This window comes from Pocillopora verrucosa, chromosome 4 (assembly GCF_036669915.1).
Source record: "Pocillopora verrucosa isolate sample1 chromosome 4, ASM3666991v2, whole genome shotgun sequence".
NCBI lineage: Eukaryota > Metazoa > Cnidaria > Anthozoa > Scleractinia > Pocilloporidae > Pocillopora > Pocillopora verrucosa.
The window spans coordinates 18,537,243-18,558,421 of NC_089315.1; the positions used below are offsets into that span (position 1 = coordinate 18,537,243).

General features: G+C 36.6%; 2 protein-coding genes across 2 annotated transcripts; one reads left to right on the forward strand and one right to left on the reverse strand.

Annotated features, from left to right (window-relative positions):
• Positions 1–475: 475 nt before the first annotated feature.
• LOC131778100 (E3 ubiquitin-protein ligase arih1-like) lies at positions 476–13,075 on the reverse strand. The gene is made up of 18 exons (XM_059094484.2): positions 12,738–13,075; positions 11,102–11,169; positions 10,070–10,160; positions 8,958–9,029; positions 8,242–8,334; positions 8,094–8,149; positions 7,004–7,070; positions 6,229–6,335; positions 6,068–6,110; positions 5,281–5,352; positions 5,112–5,189; positions 4,935–4,987; positions 4,463–4,520; positions 3,754–3,837; positions 3,094–3,156; positions 2,809–2,922; positions 2,123–2,235; positions 476–1,474 (listed from the first exon to the last, which is right to left on the reverse strand). Exons 1-18 carry the CDS (start codon positions 12,963–12,965, stop codon positions 1,387–1,389), a joined length of 1,548 nt encoding a protein of 515 aa, XP_058950467.2. The 5' UTR covers positions 12,966–13,075; the 3' UTR covers positions 476–1,386.
• A 2,166-nt stretch (positions 13,076–15,241) lies between these two features.
• On the forward strand, positions 15,242–20,111 carry LOC131778127 (ubiquitin-conjugating enzyme E2 R2). Its single transcript, XM_059094508.2, has 5 exons — positions 15,242–15,553; positions 15,649–15,735; positions 15,828–15,925; positions 18,866–19,000; positions 19,496–20,111. Exons 1-5 carry the CDS (start codon positions 15,377–15,379, stop codon positions 19,707–19,709), a joined length of 711 nt encoding a protein of 236 aa, XP_058950491.1. The 5' UTR covers positions 15,242–15,376; the 3' UTR covers positions 19,710–20,111.
• Positions 20,112–21,179: the final 1,068 nt, after the last annotated feature.

The following is a 21,179-nucleotide window of genomic DNA, read 5'->3' on the forward strand; positions in this document are numbered from 1 at the left end:
CGGGATTCGTTACAAAAAGTGGAACCGTCTTCTACTTCGTGGAATATGTCACTGCAATTTGCAAGATTGAATATTGTTGCGCGACAAGTTTCACAAGCGAGTGGCAACGACGCTTTCCAACTTGCAAAGAAAAGATGTTGCGCGACAGGTTGCAAGAAAAATTTACGAAACTCTGCCCTCACCCACGCCCTAAACAAATGCGCGGACACGTTTAGAAACCCAACTTTCGTTAGTTCTACGGACAGAGCTACTGTCTATACCACTCGGCTGAATTGAAAACGGAGGTTTTCAAAAATGCTCTTCGATTCAAAGTGAGTCAATTTAAGTAACACCGGTTTTAAGTTTTGTTGTGGATGGACATTACGAAAACGACGTTCGTTAGCACAGAAGGGGCCACCATAGAATTCCTGCCGGAGGCGATCATTGCTGTTTGGACCTCACCACAGGTGCGATGACCGACATTTGAACAAATGTATGGAGAGACAAGCATTTAATAATTGGGTTTATTTACAAGTAACAGCATTTTCAAAAGTAAGATAAAAAGAAATGTAGAAACACACATCAAGTCAACAGAAGATAAGTTGAAATGAAGGAAAACATGTTCACAACCTAGTCTGAGACACAGCACATAAACGTACGCTGTCCTTTTTGTACCGAGAACGGGGTCTTAAAATTGACAGAAGTTTAGGATATTTCCTTACAACTGCAGCAATTATCACCTTGCTAAAATCTTCCTTAGTAAATGATACCTCTTTGCTAGTTCACTGCAATCAATAAGTCTTGAAGTGCACCAATGCTGACGTATTTAAAATGAGCCACACCTCAAATTACGAATTGTTAAGCGACATTATACATCATTTAAGTTGTACAACAGTGAATCGGCAACAAAAAAAGTTCGTTGACCTTCATAATGACCGTAAATGATCTTCGCGCCTCAAAATCTCCATAAAACTTTCATTAAGTCCTACATGCTGAAGCAAATTTTACATTACCAAACTCGCAGCGATACGATGAGAGCTACCTTAGCTCGCTGCTTTGTGTCGTATCACAGCTTTCTTTTTGTGCTTTGGCGTATCTCTCAGTCGCTTGTAACCTATTTAACACGTTCATTACAGGGGGGAAAAAATAGAAAATCTGGACCTCACAAAGCGGGTTATTGAAGAAGTGGCGATCACGCTAGCAGATTACAACGTAGGAAAAAACCGTGTCACAGAGATAAACAATTAGGGAAAAGTTTCGATTTATGTACACTTCTAAGTAATTTTCTAATAACATTTGTAAATATGAACTTCGACTTAAACTATATAACAGCAAGCAATCTGATCCAGTTAACTCCATTTTGATATCCTAGCGTTTAGTAACATTCATCTGTAAGAATCTAAAAGTTTAGTCGTAATCCATGTATTCCCATATGTCAGTCTCATATCCTTCATAAACATGGTCTAAAAGGACTTTTCGTCTTGCCTCGCAGTACCTGGAAACATCAACACAGGATATAGAGATTATTGCTACGATTGCTGCGATGCATCAAAAGAAAACAAAAACAAAAACAAAAACCAAAAAAAGAAAAACGAACGGGTGAGTTTTTTGATGCATCGCGACGAGTGCATAGTAATCGTTCAAACACTTTCTATGGTATGATGTTTCTATTTCCCGTATTGAGATTTTCTTCTTACTGACCGACACATTTCAAAGATTGGAGGCCATTCGTTGCCCTCCACTATGAAGTATTATTGTTTGTCCCTGACTCAAAGTAAAGAAGGAAAGATTCGTAAACAGCTGAATATTTTAAATTTTTCTACCATTGAAGTGAGTCAAAACGAGTCAAGTTTCTCTCCTCTCCAATGCACCCCCTCTGAAACTCAAGTTTCTAACAAAACCGCCCATGTAGTAAATTGTGATTAGAATAACGTAGGTTTTCAACCGAAGAAATGCATACTGTACAGAGGTGTTCATCAACTTGGGCGGAAATTCAGAGGGAAAACGGAGACCTGCCTTTTGTCCCTCTAAAAACGAGCGCCCCCCCAACTTTCGTCTTGACTTTTTTTTTTCTTTTTTTAAAGGGGAGTCCACGTTTTGAAATAAAAAAAAAAAATAAGGTACAGCTCTTAAATAAAAGTACCTGTATTTATCTTGAACCTTTTGTTTAATATCTGATAAACACTCTGAAGTTATGTCACGCTCTAGGTACTCTGATAGTGTCTCCGTAGCCATTTCTAGATCTTTTTGGTTATCCTGTATAAGTTTGAATTGAAAATGTTCCAAAGTTATTTCCTACAAGATGAATGCTCCGTTTACTTCCTTTAAGCGGAAAAATTTTCTAGTTCTGAAAGGGTCAGATCATCATATGTTGGTAGGTAATTAATACGATCCAAATGGGCTTCAACACGGATAAAAAGATATCACAACATAACATTTGGTCAAAGGAGCAAATGGTTGCACGATAAAAAGTAGAAATTGAGTATTTTCAAGTACTAAAGAGCAAAAATTCCTCTTGCTAATCGAGTTCGCGGTCCGTGCTGTCAGTTATGGACCGAGTTTTTCCGCTCAGATATATGGCCAAAGCGGATAAAAACCGAGATTCCGTAACATACAGTACGGACCGAAAAACGAGGTTAGTAAGATATCAATACATCTCTAAGTTAAAATAGAGGGGGAAGATTTCAGTTCAACAGACTTTTGAATTTAGCGTGGCGTGCAGTGAAATACAGCCCGTTAAATTGACCAATCGCACGCACTAACTGAGAGGTATAATAATTCTGAAAACGGTTCTACAATGAACAAGTATTTCGAATTACACGAACTCACCTCAAAGATAACTGACTGATTGTTTTTCTTAAGGTAGAAAGCGAATACGTAAGTGTATTTAAGAGTGTTTCTACACAAGCACAGAACATCTACGGCTTTACGAAGAAATTGAACCTGAAATGAGAGAGATCGCAGACTTAAAGTCACGGTGAAATGGAGAAGGCACAAATTAACAATTTAACGCCTTGTTTGCTCTGTTCCACGCTAGTAAAACATATTAAAGAAATAAAATCGAAAGTCTATTGATCTTGGGTCACAACACTTTGATGTGACATTGCTACAAACCTCGATCCACGACATGTTGTGTTGCTGCATTTCTTCCATTTTTTGCTTGACTTGAGCATACAACTAACAATTAACAAGCACAAAAGGGTTTTAAGCATACTGAGCTTAACAAGTAACTACCGTGTCTTTTTGTTGTAGCTTTCTATTTTCTTAAATAAATTTTTACTCCTCACGCAATCACTGTTAGTACTAGTAGAAAACTGAAACTTCCATGACAAGTCGTGCAATAATTTAGAGCAAGACGTGAAAGTCACTAAGATTTGTAAAGAAACTTTTTAGCTACTTTGCGGCCATCGTTCGTCTGGTCATGTGTTTTGTCTTGGAGCGATGTAATTATTAGCGCTTCGGCAGGACCGTTTCCTGTAAGGCCTTGAGCACCGCGAGCCAGCGAGGGGTCTAGTGCCAGACCTCCGGCAAACCTTTTCCCTACTTGTCTCAAATATCCCCGTGGGCAGGAAACACGCGTCATGAGAACCTGCTCGCAGGCTACGATGTAATATGCGTTGTGTGATGAAACACAACGGCCGAGAGAGAATACAAATAGGCTAAATTGCAGACGAGGAAGAAGATAAGTTGTAATTATTATTACTATACAGGTGAATTGTATTGACTGATTGCGCATTTTATCCACGAAGTAAAAGAAATTTTTCTGAATCTCACCTTAGTTTCAAACTTGGCACTTTGTGCATGGTTCATGTAACGATTACAGTAAAATAGGTAGCGTTCCAAGGCTTGCCGTGATTTCTGAAAAATAAGATATGGTAAGTCATTGAACTAGACTTAAAACCACACTGCAACTCTGGATTCTTAACTCAAGACTACATTAAGGGATAGATGGAGACAACATCTTGGCCCTTTACACCCTAAGAGTGACTAACTACTAACTTCTCTGTATCACCACTGAATAAAAATGTTAAGTTACAAAAATAAAGGAAATGATCACTAGCACAAGAAGCTCTAGATTGTTTCTCTTTGTCAGCATTTTATGGAATGTATAGAGAACAGTATGGAGATTATGTATACTGATGTTGGGCTGCACAGGGTTAAAGCCACAAAAAATAGTATCTTTGGTTTGGTTTGGTTTTGTTTGTTTGTTTTTTTTATTTCACCAGCAGCCACGGAAAGTAAACACAATGACCTCATATCAGATCAATCTGTTACAATGAATTGAAAAAAAAAGGAAAAAAAAAACCCAGAGACAATCTTTCACTCCAAGAGGACTAGGAGGATTTTCTTTACCACTGTCACGACCTTTTAGTGTCATTTTAAGCTGATATCATGCCTACGCTAGTTCGGTGCAAGAAAGTATACTCTGCTTCAACTATACAAAGCAGTTTTTCTTAACTTAAGTCTTGCGATAGAAACTTACAGCTTGGGCATCTCTAGCCGCCTGTGCATCTTTTTCATCGTAACGATTACAACTGTACCTGAAGAAGGCGGCAAGTAACACAAATCTACATCAGTTCTTTCAAAACAAAATGAATGCGATCAAGCTGCACTCTAAGAGGTATAAAAGAAGTTTCACTTCCCGTGGTGAAAATAGATTGAAGCGCTGATTAGCGCCAATCCGAGGTTAAATCTAAGTTCTTCATTCCTTTATTCAAAAGCCTTTTTGGGATAATTTTCTGTGTTCGTTTTAGAACATCAAATAATCATATTCTAGACAAAAAAAATTCGACTGAATTTTCTTTTGAAGCTTTCAGATCTGAAATCAGATTTTACACTAACCCTTGGTTACCTTAACCCAGCTTTGAACGACCTGGCCCTGTATATATATAGTTAAATTATAACACAAACATAACTGAAGTCCTTCATATCAGAAGAAAAAGCAACACACTTACCAACTTGATCCGTGTGGCTCCCAAGGTCCCAGACACATCCAACAAAAGTCAGCCTTAAATTGGAGAGGAAACGATCAAACCATTTAACAGTTTGTAATAAAACCAAAAGTAAGAATGTGTCTAATACATCAAGGAAACTCTTTCAACCTTCACAATCGCACATTCATGGACAGTTACCTTGCAGTTGTTGTTGCGACAAACCATGTGATTACAACCTCCATTCTTCTCTATTGTCACATGACACTTTGGGCATTCCTATGAAAGAAGTCAGAGTTGATGGATTATTGCAAGATTCACCACCAGTCCTGGAGCTTGTGGAACATCAATAATCAACAAACCAACAAACCTTTGTATTTGCTGATATCCAGTTTGATGTTTCACTGTCATCATTGCATTTCTTTATCCATTTCTTGAGCCACTGGGGCATAAAATGACAGTTTTAAAACAATACTTTGGAGAATTTATATGCTTTATTGACCAAGCATGAGGTCAACATGCCTGGATATTTGCCCTGTTATTTTTTTTTGTGTTTTTATTGATTAAGGGAAGTTGAGTTCCATAAAAAGCCAAAAAAAGACCAACCAAGCTTAGCCAGTAAAGAATTTATCATGAAGCAAAAAGGTTTTGATATCATAAGAATAAATAAAGACTTATTTATTTTGAGTGTTCGGAGAGAAATTGAACTGTGTTTGTAGCACAATAAACCCATGAGAGTTGTGACTATCTTCTGCTGATTTTTGCGACTCCAACGCTGACAGTGCCAAAAACTAAATATTTTTAAGTCTGCTTCGTGCACTTCAAGTCTTGCATGGGATCAAAGTAGGCGATCCCAAGCAGGCAAGATGCACCCATCTTGCCTGCTTAGGTAGCCAATCAAAACACAGGATTCCTTTCATTGCCCAAAGACACTGCTAGCTTTATAATAAGATTAGTTATTAATTATCAGTTTCCGATTTCAGCACAGATATGACAGGGTACACCTCGCGCTTTAGTTCTGGTAATCAAGACTTAAAAAAAAAGTTCTCAACTGCATAGTTGCTCAGATATAAACATTGATCCGCATACGCAGCTCAGAGGATGGGCAATATGTACACTCATAGACATAGGAACACAACATGGTTTTGGTTACTTACTGCGCATCGCACCGGCTCATGAACAGGTTCTCCACAACCAAAGCTGTAGAAGCAAAATACACGTCTAACATTAATTAACATTACAACATAATTGTATTTGAAACATTGAACACTCAATTTGCAAAGTACTCCTGGCAAATAAAGCAAGTGGACAGATCTACCAAAATGTGTAACCACACAAGCATGTCACAGGTAAAGCATCATGGTAATTAGCTTTCACAGCATTTTGACAGTCAGGCCCTGGACACCAACTCATCAGTCTGTTACTCTAGAAAGAAGAGAAAGATTGTGAATGGACTTAGTTTTCCACCCTAAAAATCTCAGAAGAAAAATTTCTCACTTGAAGTTAAATAGTGCTCTTCCTAAAAACCCACCAAGACAAAACAATAATTTTGTCTGTAAAAATAACCTTATCATTCATCTTGTGAATTAGAATTTTTCTCAATTGGGGGTTGGGGGGGGGGGGGAGTTAAAGGGTTGGGGAAGGGGAGGGGTGAGAATCTCCTGTTTCCACACACTGCTCCAACCTTTAACTAAAACTCCTGCCTTTTGACTTGGAACAAATAATTTCAGAAGAAAATGTTCAGTTTTTTTTTCAATAAGTGCATGCTAAGTAACTTAAGTTTCTGCTCTGAAAAAGCCCTTCACAAGAGTGATACAAGGAACTGTAGCTGTCAAACAGTTAAGGTGATTCCTTGGTATTGCACTGCACATCCAGTACTGTGCAGTCAATGGACATGGTAGACAGGTAAGATGCTCTTTTGCACTTGAATGAGTACTGTATTTATTGCATTTATTTTTAGTATTTCTTGAAACAAAGATTGGTGAGGAACATTTGAGGTGAGTTTTAAAAAAAAATGGTTTGACAACCTTTGTTTCTAAGGAATCACCTTCAGAGCCAAAAGCTACAAAGCCTTCCTTCTGACTAAAGCTTACCTCAACAAAGCTGTTAGCTATAAGGTGGTGGTATCGTGCTTTTACTTTAGTGTCTTTTACCACTTGTCTGCCATTGAACAAAGAATTGAAAATTATGAAGAAACACAAAGCCTTACTGGCTGTATTTATAACTTTTTATGGTTCATAAAGATCAGTTTAAATGGTACAACTGTAGTGCAAAATAATTTTAATAAAACTCCCCCTACAGTGAATCAGAGAGGGTTCCTTGAAGGTTAATGCGAAGAAATATTTTGTGATTGAAATGAGTATGATAACATTTTAGTTTAATGCAATACATTAGGCTCAACTTCTCAAACTATATGTTATTAAGAGAAGCTCTCATAAAACAAACTAAATGTACAAAAGTTCTTATTGATTGTGCAAGAATGGTATACACAAGATTCCTTATTGATAATTTCAATTCAATTTCAATTAGGATAACTTAAAACCCTGCTGCCTTGAATCATATTTTTGCTAAATTAAACCAATTTTTCATTTTCCTTTGGGAGTCTGATTATGCAGGGGTTCTACAATATGTGAACCCTGTAATTGTTGTTTTTCTATAAATCAGAAGTTTTCCTGCTCAAAATGTGCACACAAACATAGTCATGCAAATTTAGCAGACTGTAGAATGAGATAAAAAGATGGGTTTCTATCAACTGAGTTGATAATGTAAATTGGCCACTTTGTAGAGTTTCAAAGCCAATACTTTGAGCCTTTGCCCTTTCTCAGGTTTTTGCTCCAAAGAAGGGCTACTTCCAAAACACCAGCTTTGAAACTCTCAGTGACCAATTTACATTATCAACTCAGTTGATAAAACCAAAATTATCTTGCTATACTCCCCCACCATCGCAGCAGCACAGTTTCTTAAAAAGAACCTACCCACTTTACACCACAGAATGGTTTGATAAGGTTTTTTTTGTGGCTGCCTTACTGTAGAGGTTACGGAGGTTCAATCCCCAGAATGTTGTGGTGGTGTTTCTTGTTTAAGACCAAATTTGCCAGTATCACAAAAGGGCCTTTACGTTATTAATCACATAATTGATTCTACAATCAAAACCATACACTGTAGTTTAAGAAAAATACTTACCCTACAAATACTTCATCTACTAGGATGTCACACTTGTGTGCTGGACAGGAAATGTTCTATTAAGTGAAAAATAACAGTTTGACTCGATGTAAAGAAAGTCACCTGGAGAGTAATAGTGAGAGACTATTGATAAAAGTAAGATGCCTACCTCCCCAACATGTTCATCCATTACTTTCGTGGTAATATATTCCTTCCAACATCTAAGACAAAACCTATGGTTGCATTCTAAACCAACAAAAGCCTGAAGAAGAGTAAGCAGTTAAGACATTTTTATATGGAATGCAATTGAAGTATGTCAGCAGAGGCATTATGAAAGTTGTCATTTTGGGAGTGAAGAGTCTTTATAAGATAAGCTGAATTTCATGTATATACACAATTTGATTGGTTTATACTTTATGATCTGTAGCAGTACAGATGCATTGAAGAGGTCACCATGAACAATATTTTGCTTTTTTATCATGTACCAGAAATAGATTTCATGTTTTCATGGGTCTGTAGAGTTATAGATCACAGAAGAAGTCAAAATTTGGGTAGAATATCATTGACTCAATTGCCTGTGCCTTGTTTACCACTTTTTTATTCTTAGCACATTTTCATGTCATCTGCAATCTATCATAGAACAGACACATGGAATCTATTTATTAAATAAAGACAAACGCAAAATCCACAAATTCAGTTCATTTTACATTTTTGATGTTTTCAGTGATCTTTTACTGGGCACAGATACAGCAACATAGGATTTACTAGTTAAAATTCAACGTCCAGGTTTTTCTCTTTTTTTGCAAATCAAACAAGTGTCTTGCATGGTAAATGACATGATAATTATAACAAAAAATACCGCTTGTGAGAATTTCCTGTACTTACTGGTACATGATTGTTTATGAAGCAAATTTCACAAGTTCCATCAGTTGATGCAGAAGAGGATCTGGTGTTAACCTGAAATTCACCAAACATATTTAACTTTCACCAAAACTCAAGAACAGACAATTATTATGTAAACACGAGTACTCAGCAAGATCAACTAAATACTTCTGTCCAAGTAATACTAAATATAATGTCATGGCCAATAAAATAAAGTTAAAAATAGCAATGACACAAAAGATATAAGTGGCTTCGAGTGTGGGGAAACACAATTAACAACATAAAATCTACATCAGACTGGTTCATGAAGTTGGTAGAACTTGAAAAAAAAAAAATTGGCAAGCATAGAGCTTAATTATTGAGATTTTCACTTGACAACAAAATACAAAACTACACGTTGCACAGATGTTCTTTTAATCAGAATATAATCCTCCTCCTAAAAAAAGACACCTGTAGAGTGTGGGAAACCACACTAAAAAATGTAAGCTTGAGCTAACATTGTCCTAAGATAACATAGAGAGATCTACTTGTCAAGCTTTAGACAAAGTCACCCAGATAAGTGAAACAAAAACTTATGCAAGCCTTTACTACTTCCCACGTAAAATAAAAAATTCCCAAAAATTCAGACAGACAAATATATACATATATGTATAATTACATTCCTGATCATCAACATGGCAGCTAAATGTGTAACCCTTACACTCCTTAGAGTAACTCGCATCTAATTCCTCCTTACAGTATCACCCCTAACTGAAACATTAAGGTCATGAAAATAGAAATGATCAACAACTAAAGAAGCTCTTGATTGTTAAGCAAATTCTCCTTGTCAGCACCTTGGGAAATGTAGAGAGAACCATATGGAGAGCATGCATACTGATATTAAAGTTTTAAGGTTTAAGACAGATGAAGCCTGTTCCAGATGTTCATTTAGCATAACCTAATGCAACCCAACCCAAACCTTCCGCTTTTTTTGCTCCGCTGCTACTATTCACACTGTTAATTTAACTATTACACTAAGCTTTACTAACTGAACATCTGTAAAAACTGAGAAAAATATCACAATCATTCAATTTCTGTAGCCAAGCAGTGTGAGATGATCAGTGGCAAATACAAACCCTTTTACTTGAAACAGGTCTAGAGTTTGTTCTATTTGGACTAACTATATGAGCCTCAGAGAATAGCCTGTCTTGATCTCCACTGTAGTATCTACAAGTGTTAAAACAAAATAGTACATGTTATTTACATCTGTTACTGATGTTACAAATACTTTGATGATGAGAGGACATGGAGGGTGATGTTTTAATCTTTTAGAAAGTAAGCTGCATGATATGCAACAACAAGTCTAATCTCCTATTTATGTATGCTATTGTAGAGTATCCTTTCTGTAAGACAAAATTCAAAATAATGTCTTACGCATACAGATTTGTGTGTGACCTTTTAGAATGGACCCCTCACTAAACCAAGCAAAACAAAACCAATACAATCCTGAATTACTACTAACAACACTCAAATGAAAAGTCCCACAACTGTGCTTGACAAACTTCTCAGTCAAAGTTATTGCAATGAAACCTACTCTCCTCCTCAAAAGTAGAGATTTAGGCACCTCAATGAGGCTTCCTAAAGAATTACCTCATAACATTCATCTGAGTAACAAAATGGCCACACTGGACAACCCTAACTTTGATTTTTTTTCATTTTTAAGGCTTGACTATTTTAAGTAACAATCTTACGTGCCCTAAATTTTTTAACTGGTCCTAAAAAACACTCTAATGATTTGTTAGAATTGTTTTCATATTTTGCGCACATCTTGTGTGATTGACATGAAGCTCAGATGAGGCTGTAGGATGTTTCTTGAAAACTACAGCACAAGACACTGGTAAATGAAATAATAGGAGAAAAAGAAATCCTTATTTGATGGTTTAACAAATAACTAATGGTTAGACATTTTGCTCCTTGGATGTATTTTTCTTCACCTTTACAGGGCTCAGAAAAAACTTCATAACTTGCAAAATATCTACATGGTTACAGGTTAAAGTATAGAATATGGTGTATCAGTCCCTATATGTACATGTAGATTTACCTGGCACTAAAAAAGTTTCAACTATACCCAGTTTCTCAGAGATAAACAAAAGAGAATTTTCACGAACCTCTCTAGTAGCTTTTCTTTATCCCATTTAAAGTGACTAAGAAGAATCCTGGCTGTTGGTCTAGGCAACTGTCCCAATAAAATAAAAATACATGGTCAGTATTCATCTTGATGTCACAAAGCTAGAAGTTTTACAATTATTACGCTTGTATCAAATAGTTTTGAAACTTGCAGTGAAAAGACACTGAAAACATTTAGTTAAAAGAAGAAGATCAACCCATTCACTCCCAAGATCAAAATTTAAATCCTCTACACTCTCTGTCATCCATTTCTCATTGTTTATTGTTCTCTCTTAGGGAATTTGGTGCTAAGTCAAACATTATCCCCTTACTGACATTACTGAGAAATTCCTCTTTGGCCAATCTGAGGATGACAAGGTTAACTAAAGATATAGCTGATTGCCCCTTAAGTGAAAACGCTGTACTAGTATGTACATAAACGACAGACAGTACCTAATCTTATCTAAACTTATAGACAATTTTGAACTTATTTTAAAGACAAGTACAACTTGTTATCATTTCCTTGATGATGACCTACCTGAAATATCAATATTGGACTGAATCATAACACTCAATACAAGTATAAAATTTTCAGGAAAATCCATTTAATATGTGAAACTTAAGCAAGTTGGTTTGGTGTCTAATATATATATATATATATATAATATATATATACTAGATTCCTAGCTGTCACTATCTGTTCTAAAATAATTGCTGTGTAAATTTTGTTTTACTAAAGGGCCTCTAAGCTAAAATTGCTTTAAACAGCTGCCATTTTTTAAAAAAAATTACAATGCATTAACACTGCAAAATTAATTTACACCTGAACCAGACTACCCAGGTTCCAGGGCTGAATATTTGACCCTCCATTGGGTATCTAGTTCACATTGCTACAGATTCTCAGCTCTTCATGACTTAGCAAATCTCTTGCAAAGCCAAATCTACATGTCAACTAATCACAATTGAATAGTAAAATAATATCATCTTCTCTTAATCAAAGGTGTCATGTGGTTTCTTCCACATGATGGGGGCATGTGTAGCAGGTAATATCAGCAATCACTTGTAATTCCAAGAATCCATAAAAGCTTCACATACTTCAAAAATCTAACAACAGAAATTAAACAGAACGCGAAATACAAGCCAAAAAAAGTTGGTAGTCGATGGAAACAATGGATTGCATCAAATAATTTTGATAAAATTGCTTTCATCCCATGAAGCAACATATATTTTAGTAACTGGTTAGTTACAATTAGAGGAATACATACGACTAACTTCCTAAAACAGGGAAAAATAGGTTTCAAAACCAGCAATACCAAGAAATTTTAAGAAAAACAAAAGATCAGTTTCTTATTCCTTCCTCCGTTCTGGCTGACAAGAAATTCGAGGAAAGTAAAATTATCACCAGAGATATTTCAACGAACGTGGTTCTTTGACGTTGGAGAAACTTAAATAATGGAGGCATTCATAGCTCTTAGAATATGGGTAGCATTTAACTTCCCAAGACACTCTGATAATAACACACGACCCTTCGTTTGATTCAGCAAGTCCCAACAAGACAGGACAACGTTTTGTATTGTTGATGTTTGCATTGATATATAAGTAAGTCTGCCGTACTCCCACGAAACCCTAGTAGCTTACCTGGAAAACGTTATTAACCTCGTCTATAATAGCGTTCATGTAACCGACTAAAGCTTCAGGGGTTAGACATTCGTAATGAAAATCGTCATTTATATGAGGTCTTTTCGGAGTAGAGGGTTCGTCGCAGTCGATGTCGAAGTCGCTTTCATCGCCCTGTTCGGAGCCGGATTCGTTATAACTATCCTCGTGTTCGTCGTCAAATATCGCGTCTTCATCCTCCGAATCCATTTTAGTATATACAAAATCCACGTGTTTAGAAAGAAGTTAAATAGGCGGAAAATTATCGCCAAAAATGCTCCAAAAGAATAGTGACTTTCATTTATCCGGAGGAAACCATGTACACTTTGTAGGATTTGGTCACATGACCAGTATTATTCTATTACAATTGGTCCAAGAACAATGGTTTTATGACGTCACTTAATAATTTCTTTTTCTTTTTTTTCCTTTAAGTAAAGGGACTAGGTACTAACGATTTTACAATTCATTAATAACAAACGCAACAAAATTACAGCATTACCTGTAAAACGAAAGTTACGTTGGCTTGTCATTTGCCTTTACCTATGTTGTGTAAAATCGTCCCAAATTAACTGAAGACAATTCATGTTATAGACGGTACATTCCTACACCAGTTATGACCTCAATCTTTAGCCCAGGCTTTTCTCTTTATAGCGCTGAGAGTGCAAATATTACATCGAGGTAGTCCTTCGGGTCATGCGCTGTCTTGATAAATCGAGGAGGTAGTTAAAACTAAGAGCACGACAATAGCGTGCATTCTTTGAAAGGACATCAACAAAAGGAGAATGTGAAACCTTACATAATCGCTTTCACCATGACCACAATGCTAAAATAAGATTAGGTAGAAGAAATACATTTTAAGAGGTCACAAGACGGAGGTGCGGGACACACAACAGAGCGAGGCTCCAAATTAAGTGCCCTTAAGAAAATTCACAAATGCTAACTATGTAAACATTAAAAACATCATAAGAGGTATAAAAATCCTATTTCCAGAAAACGATGAGCACGAATCGCTCCCGTAGCCAATAAAAAGATTCAGTACCAGCAGTTCCCAGCTTACGGTGCAGCAGATCCAGGTGTTATAGTTAGTGACGTCATAGTTTGTACGAAAAGCAGCAGAATAGCGTTGGAGTACGTGAGATTTAAACTGATCGAGAGAAGTAAGAGTAGGAGTGGATTCGGGTAACGTATTCCAGAGTTAAGCAGTACGGTTAAAGTAACTAAATTGAAAGAGCTTTGTGCGGCACTTCGGGATAAGTACGTCTTGATCAGAGCTATGGCGAGTGAGATAGGTGCCTTTAGGCTTGCCGTAACTGATCATCTCTGGGTAAGGTGAAGTGACCAGCGCGATACTTGAAATAAAAAATCAAGTATTTCACCTAATGCCAGTATTTAAACAGTAACAGATTGAGGCGAGAAAGGCGCTCATGATAAGAAACATCCTCTTGCCAGTGCGTATTTAAGATGAATTTTGTTGCTCTGAGTTGGAGACTTTCTATTTTCGTTACACCACATATCGTACTGGGAGCTAGGTCAGGCCTATCCGGTTCTGTTTACTCCCCATGCATTATTTATGAGACGTCCTTAGCAAACGGGGCCAGGCCATATTCTTATCTTCTGGACACACTGGATATATACATCAATGAATACCAATTCATATTATTGATGGCCGTAATTGCTTGATCTTCCACTGCGTCACCCATCGAATAAACCAAAGCCTTTATTCATGACATTGTTCAAACCCTGTCACTCAACAGATTTAGACATTTCATGTCACCAGGCATCAAAACAAAAAATAAAGCTCACCATCATCTCAAACCGAAATTGATATTAGAAGGTATCTATAAAATCACAAAAATCCGCTAGAATCTAACTATCACGCGTATTACTTAAATATCATTCATGGTGGTTATGACATCATAGACGCTTAAATCAGTCAAAACCCCAATCTTCATTTATAGCGTTAAACCCAAACTGAAACATTTATCCTTTCTTTTACCCCAAAACCAAAAGGTCTGCTGTACGTAGAAATTTCATAGATTTGTCTTTTTAAACAGGCATGTCTCATTCAAAACAAGACTTTATAGTTCCCTTAAAAACTCACTCAACTTCAGACCAAATTGGTGACAAAATCGAGCAGTACCGTTGGCCTTGAGGAGCGGATAAAGTGGACGATTAGTACTGAGTACCACGAATTATTACATGCGATAAACTATACTCTCTAGCCATTTTTATAGGCAGGTTTAACTTCTCGACGAAGGTAAAAGCCCACTTGGTGTCTTGCGTATGATGCAACTAGAAGAAATAGTTACTGATATGGTTTGGAAAACAGCATTGTCTTTTGCGCACAATAGCAAAGCATTTAGCATTTCCGCTATATCAGTTTCCGACTACTTCCGGTTCCGGTCATTCATTGGTCGTGCCAAAGTCGTGCCATATATGGATGTTTTCTGTGACGTCTAATTGAAGCTGGGAGCCTGGGACTGGTAAATACACAACAAAACTTCTTTAGGGAAGAGGGCTAATGATCTCAATGCGGTGGAAAAGCTCACTTATTTAGTGTCGAAATCAAGGCCCGTTCGAGTTTAAAATTTGTGATTGAAAGAGAGAATCGAATAGGGCAAATGGCAGCGCAACCACCATCATCGGCTGTGCGAGCGTTACAGCTAGAGTTGAAGAAACTTACCGAGGAACCAGTCGAAGGTTTTTTCGTCAATGTACCAGATGATGAGAACTTATTCGAATGGGACGTAGCGATTTTTGGTCCTCCTGGAACTCTCTATGAAGGTGGATACTTCAAAGTAAGTCTCTGATCGAACAGAACACATTTATTTCATTACGAAAGTCAAATTTCGCTAACATCTTAATTTTTTTGACATGTCTTATTTTGCGTTAGGCACATATGTCGTTCCCTTCTACATATCCATATTCGCCACCGACGTTTCGCTTCCTCACGAAAATGTGGCACCCTAATATATACGAGGTGAGGCGTCGTTCTGGTGTTTTTGAGCCATCCAGTACGATTTTTTTTACTTCTCATATTCTAGCAGCTAATGATTGCTGTCGCTTTTATAGTCCGGTGATGTCTGCATTTCAATTTTACATCCACCGGTCGATGATCCACAAAGTGGAGAATTGCCTTCTGAACGTTGGAACCCAACGCAGAATGTTAGGTACGTATCAATGAAAAGTTTCGTTTTCTGTTCCCTTATTCTGTCCATCAATCAAAATCAAACTTCTATTGAAGCTTACTTTTTAGGAATCTATCCAGTGTCTGAACAATTTCCACCAAATGCGACCTCATTTTACTTTCATGGTGAGGTTGAATTGTCCGCTATGCTCGTTTTGGCTCCCTAAGATTCTCCTATATATTGGATTGCTTCGATAGCTTCAAATTTTATTTTGTTCACCTCTTGCCAAAAGCTGTTTTTAGAATCAAAAGTTGACCAGAAAAGATTTCGCTTCCAATGTCGCTCGAATAGCCATGACGTTTCTTTACTGTTGTTTGTCGGCATGTTTTCCTTGTCACACGATGGAAACGTGGTTAGTTTGAAGCAGGCGTTGTGGTTTTGTCCAATTCATAATTACAGTCAAGGAAAAAAAAAAACCACCCAAGCTTTTCTTTGTGACTGTACATTTGGTTTTTAGCCAATTTATCACAACTTAACAAAAATATCCAATCCAAACGAGATCGCAGAGGCAGATGTGTATAGTACCAGTTTTTTGGATGAAACAACGTTTCTGGATTTTTATCAATTCTGTTGGTTTCTGGTAACGTATTGTGAAGTATGACAGAATTTTACACTATCAAGAGCGTAGCCAGAAATAAGTGTTCCTGTTACAGTTTCTGATAAATATTTTAATTCCTTTAAATGATGTTTACCTCAATACCTGCTTGCAATCTTGAATACTGTAAAGTAGTGTTAAATCCACCAGACATGATCTAAGAGAAGAAATCTTTTCAGTTTAAGAGCTAACACTTTCCCAAATATGTTGAGAAAAAGTTTGAAATGCTTTTCGTAAATCTGTTAAAAATAATGGTGTCAAGCAGTTTGGTATTAATTAATAGCTTGATACAGTAATGCTGACTCTGGAGAAATAAATCCTCATCAACTCTTGCCTCTTACTGAAAGGATATGATTGTTATTCCTCAATCTGAAACTCACCTCATAAGTTTATACACCAGTAAGAATGGAGCAAAAGGGAAATTGCTTCAAGTTATGTGGAGATTTACAAAATTTGGAATATAATTTGAATTTGAGCATGGAAGGGAACTCATATCTGTTTCAAACTATTCAGGGGTGCCAAGAAACAGGTGCTCAAAAATTAAAAAATAATCCATCTTTTCTCATATTTAACCTTTTTGTTCCCAAGATCCAAGAATCGATTCACAGCACTGTCAGTCTGGTCATTATTAGAAAATGTTAAAGGAATATGATCTGGACTGAGTAGTTGGCTGAATTAAATTATGCTTGCATTACACACATGGCAGTAATTTGAAAATTTGAAATTCTCTGAGACATGTTTTTATAATTCTGGAAAATTTGAGTAACTTTTGTCAGCCAAACATAGATGTTGGAGTCTGTTCAAAAATACTTCAGTCTGTCTTTGACAACAATTCTCCAAGTATCAGGTGCAAAAAGTGTTTCTGTTGCCTTCCTGGTTCTAATGGTAGCCCTAGCAAACTATTTCTTAATCTGTTTTATCTGAGAATTCAAGTGAAATAAAAATATATCATGTATTTTTTATCTTTTCATATCACCTTTCTGCTTATAGGGTCCAAAATAGACTTTTCCAATCCCAAATCCCTCTGCTATTTTTCATTCCATCCTGTCATCCCATGGAATGAACATTTTCATCTTGATCCCACCTGGTTAAACCCAAGTTGTTCAAGTTCATCACCAACTAATGGACAAATTATAGCCTTTTCAATGATGATAACGTACTCTCATTATGGCTTAAAAAATGGTCATTCCTCTGTATGTTTATGGTATTAATGAGTGAGACACAAAAATCCACCAATGAAATTGAAAGGCTATCCTGTTACACAGATAAAATTCTTCAGCTGATTGCACAATAAAACAACTCATTTCTCAAAGATACAACAGATTTCATCAACTTCATCAAAAACAAAGCTTCCCAAAAATAGTGATACCGCTTTTAATGGACATTATGAGCTTATCTTAAGTAAAGGTGCTAACAAACTGCTCGATTAGAAATGCTACATGGACAGGGTAACCTCTCTCTTGGACACCAACAGATATGTTGTCAACCAGTTCATTGAACAATCAAATAAACACAACTAACAATCAAATTTATGGCTGAAATATCTGTTTCAAAAGCTACTTCCTTAGTCACCTCTATATATAAGGGTGAAAAATTCAACAGGGACTCAGTTTTTGACAACCAGACATACTATAGAGATGTGTAAACATTTGTAACTAATATAAAGAAAACTTGACATATTACAGAGTCACTTAGATCTGTCAACCCCAATTTATACAGGAGCATTATTAAGCTGGTTTCCAAAGCAAATAATACTTTCTAATATCTAGGAGGTCGTGTGACATGTAACTTGAGCTGAATCATGATCCTGCCCATATCCATCCTATTCCCTATTCCGCCTTCAAAACAGAGCATATCCTGGTCTCACCTTCCTATTTTCATCTTGCCTTTAATTTTTTTTGTATCCCACATCCTGTATCCCTCCAAACCTGTGTTGGACCCCCCTGTGTTGAAGTGTATTTTGTTTTAAAGAAAAATTATTTTTTGGTCAATCCTGAGAGTACATTGGAAGAAGTATAGGCTATAACTCCCAGTCTACCAGTGAAAAGCATTTGTGAACCTGAAGATTTGAATTTATTTTCCTAGAAACAACCCCAAATCCTTTGGAAACTTGTGCTGTGTTTGTTGTTTTAGTCCCCCCCTCCCATTCCGGAATATCACCCGGGCTCTGACAGTGGTACCACTGTCTTGGTACCTATTTGGTATATGTTGGGAATCTGGGACTCTTGCTCTATGTACTCTCTGCGAGATATGGAAAAATATGTGTACAGTAGTGAATTGTGAAAGCTTCCAATCAAAGTGTAATCATAATTTTTGTGTGATTATAGAACCATTCTCTTGAGTGTGATCTCATTGTTAAATGAGCCAAACACATTTTCACCTGCAAATGTGGATGCTTCAGTTATGTTCAGAAAATGGAGAGACTCAAAAGGAAAGGATGGAGAGTATGAAAGGATTGTCAAGTAAGCTGGCTGTTCTTTTCTCTCTTTTAAATGTACATGCGTGCCAGAAATGAACAGAAAAACTTTGGGGAAAAACATGCTGTAGGCTTAAAGAACACAGAGATAAAAAGCTGGAGTTCAGAGCACTTTTTTAATGGAAGATCTTTTTGATAAAGGGGGTTGTTGGAAACTTAAAACAGGCCTTGCTTTTAAGTGAAGTTCGTGAAGCAGCTAAGGCAAAAATCAGTGAAAAAATTGATGTTCATGCTCCCATGTGCCTCACTGCTAGGGTTCTGTGAGGCATGCTAACAATACTTTTTTTCACTGATTTTTCTTTGACTTGTGTGATGAACTTTGCTGAAAAGGTAGAATTCTTGTATCAAGTTCTACTACTTTATAATAAAACTTGCAACATTTTTATTAAGAAAGTTCTCTGATGCAAGTTGTACAGGAAAAGGCAAAGGAAGGAATTTGAAAACTAGTAATTTAAAAAATGATGCATTTTTCACATCTTAGAAAACAAGTAGCGCGTTCCAAAGTTGAGGCAGAAAAAGAAAACATAACAGTGCCAACAACTGTTGAAGAGTACTGTATAAAATCCAGACCATCACATTCTGAACCTGAGGACTTGACAGATTTCTACGATGACGACTATGCAGATGATGTGGATGATGATGATGACGATGATTGTATGGAATATAGTGGAGACTCGGGAAATGAAGAAACGTGATGCCTGTGACTAAGGGCAGGACCTTTGTCACGATGTATATTTTGTACTGTGTAACATAAAGAGACCCTTTCCTATGGCAAAAATGTGCTTCAAGAACTTGCCTGGCTTGAAAAGCTTGGAAAAGCCGTAAAGTTTCCTCTTTTGTAATATTATTTGATAACTGTCTTGAGTGATGTGTGTTGCATGGGGCTATCTGTTAGCCATGGTTTTAGAGTGTGAGATAATTGTAGTAATGTCCCTGATCCGCTTCTCTCCATTCCTATAGCAATCAGGAAATTGAAAAAGCTTCAATTGCCTTGTCATGTGTAGACACTGCCCTGCTGGAACAACAGTCTGAAAAGACACGCACTTACCTTCATGTTTGTAGTGTATCTATGTCAATAAATAAATTAACATGGTGAATCCTTTGTGTGTTCAAAGTCAATCATAGTGTTTTAATTTCCCTTTTCTGCTGTCCAAAAACCTTATCTTTCAAAATGAGGCAAAGTGCAAGACCCTTCTTGAGGAAATGAGTTTATTTACTTGAGAATGTAATTCTGTTTTGTTCTTTCACACTTGTTTAAAAAAAAAAAAAAAAAAAAAGCCCTACCCTTCTTAAAAAAAAATGGGTTGCTGCTCTGTGGAAGTGGTCCTTAGAAATTTATCATTCCCCAGTTGGATTACAACAGCCAATTAACAGCTATTTTCATCATAATACAGTTTCATCTTTTTAGTGCCTGCTAGCAACAAGGTAGTTGAGCATCTGCAAAATTCCTGAGAAGACCTATTGCAACCCTCACTGCTTATCATTGAATTGATACTTACAAAACAATTCAAACTGGTACCAAAAGATGAAAGAGCAACTTAATTGATTACAAGTTAATTGATACATGCAGTTTTCTTGTCTTTTTGTTTGTTTTTCAATTTGATTTCTGGCTTTAAGGGTTCTTTGACAGTGATGAAGTCCTCTTAGTAACATTTTGAGATTAAAGTTTCTGTTCAAGCCCAGTAATTCTGGTGTGCAAAAACACAAAACCTTTTTATCATATTGTGCTCAACAAAAGAATAATTATTTACATAACTGCATCATTTGCAGAGAGTTCTTGCTTTAACCTTGAATACTCTACAGTTCCCTCAAGGTTCTGCAACCCATCTGTTTTCACTTGAGTATAAGTTTGATCTCAGTGCCTGAACTAACATGAAGATTTACCCATCTGCTAAAGGACTATTCCACTTAAAGCTGCTCAGGAACTGAGTGTATGTCCCTGGGTTGCAGTGCAGGCAAATAATAATTATATCATTCCAGCTTAAACTAGCTTCTGAGTTAGTTCTACTACATCAAGTGATAAGGACAAAGAAGGGCAGAGAAGGGAACTTTGACTCTACAAAATGATAACAGAGATAAGAAGATGAAAATCTTGAGCTGGCTTTTTTTGGGTTGGCTGCGTTTCATTTTAAACAGGGTTATTGCCTTATGACTGTCCTGTGATT

Excerpts from the sequence above, each read along its gene's own strand:
- LOC131778100 (XM_059094484.2), bottom strand. The coding sequence starts at position 12,965 with ATGGATTCGGAGGATGAAGACGCGATATTTGACGACGAACACGAGGAT. Across the intron at positions 2,923-3,093 it reads ACAACATGTCGTGGATCGAG|GTTCAATTTCTTCGTAAAGC; the intron begins GTTTGTAGCAAT and ends CTCTCATTTCAG. Across the intron at positions 1,475-2,122 it reads AAGGTTCAAGATAAATACAG|GTACTGCGAGGCAAGACGAA; the intron begins GTACTTTTATTT and ends TGATGTTTCCAG.
- LOC131778127 (XM_059094508.2), top strand. The coding sequence starts at position 15,377 with ATGGCAGCGCAACCACCATCATCGGCTGTGCGAGCGTTACAGCTAGAG. Across the intron at positions 15,736-15,827 it reads GGCACCCTAATATATACGAG|TCCGGTGATGTCTGCATTTC; the intron begins GTGAGGCGTCGT and ends TCGCTTTTATAG. Across the intron at positions 19,001-19,495 it reads GAGTATGAAAGGATTGTCAA|AAAACAAGTAGCGCGTTCCA; the intron begins GTAAGCTGGCTG and ends TTCACATCTTAG.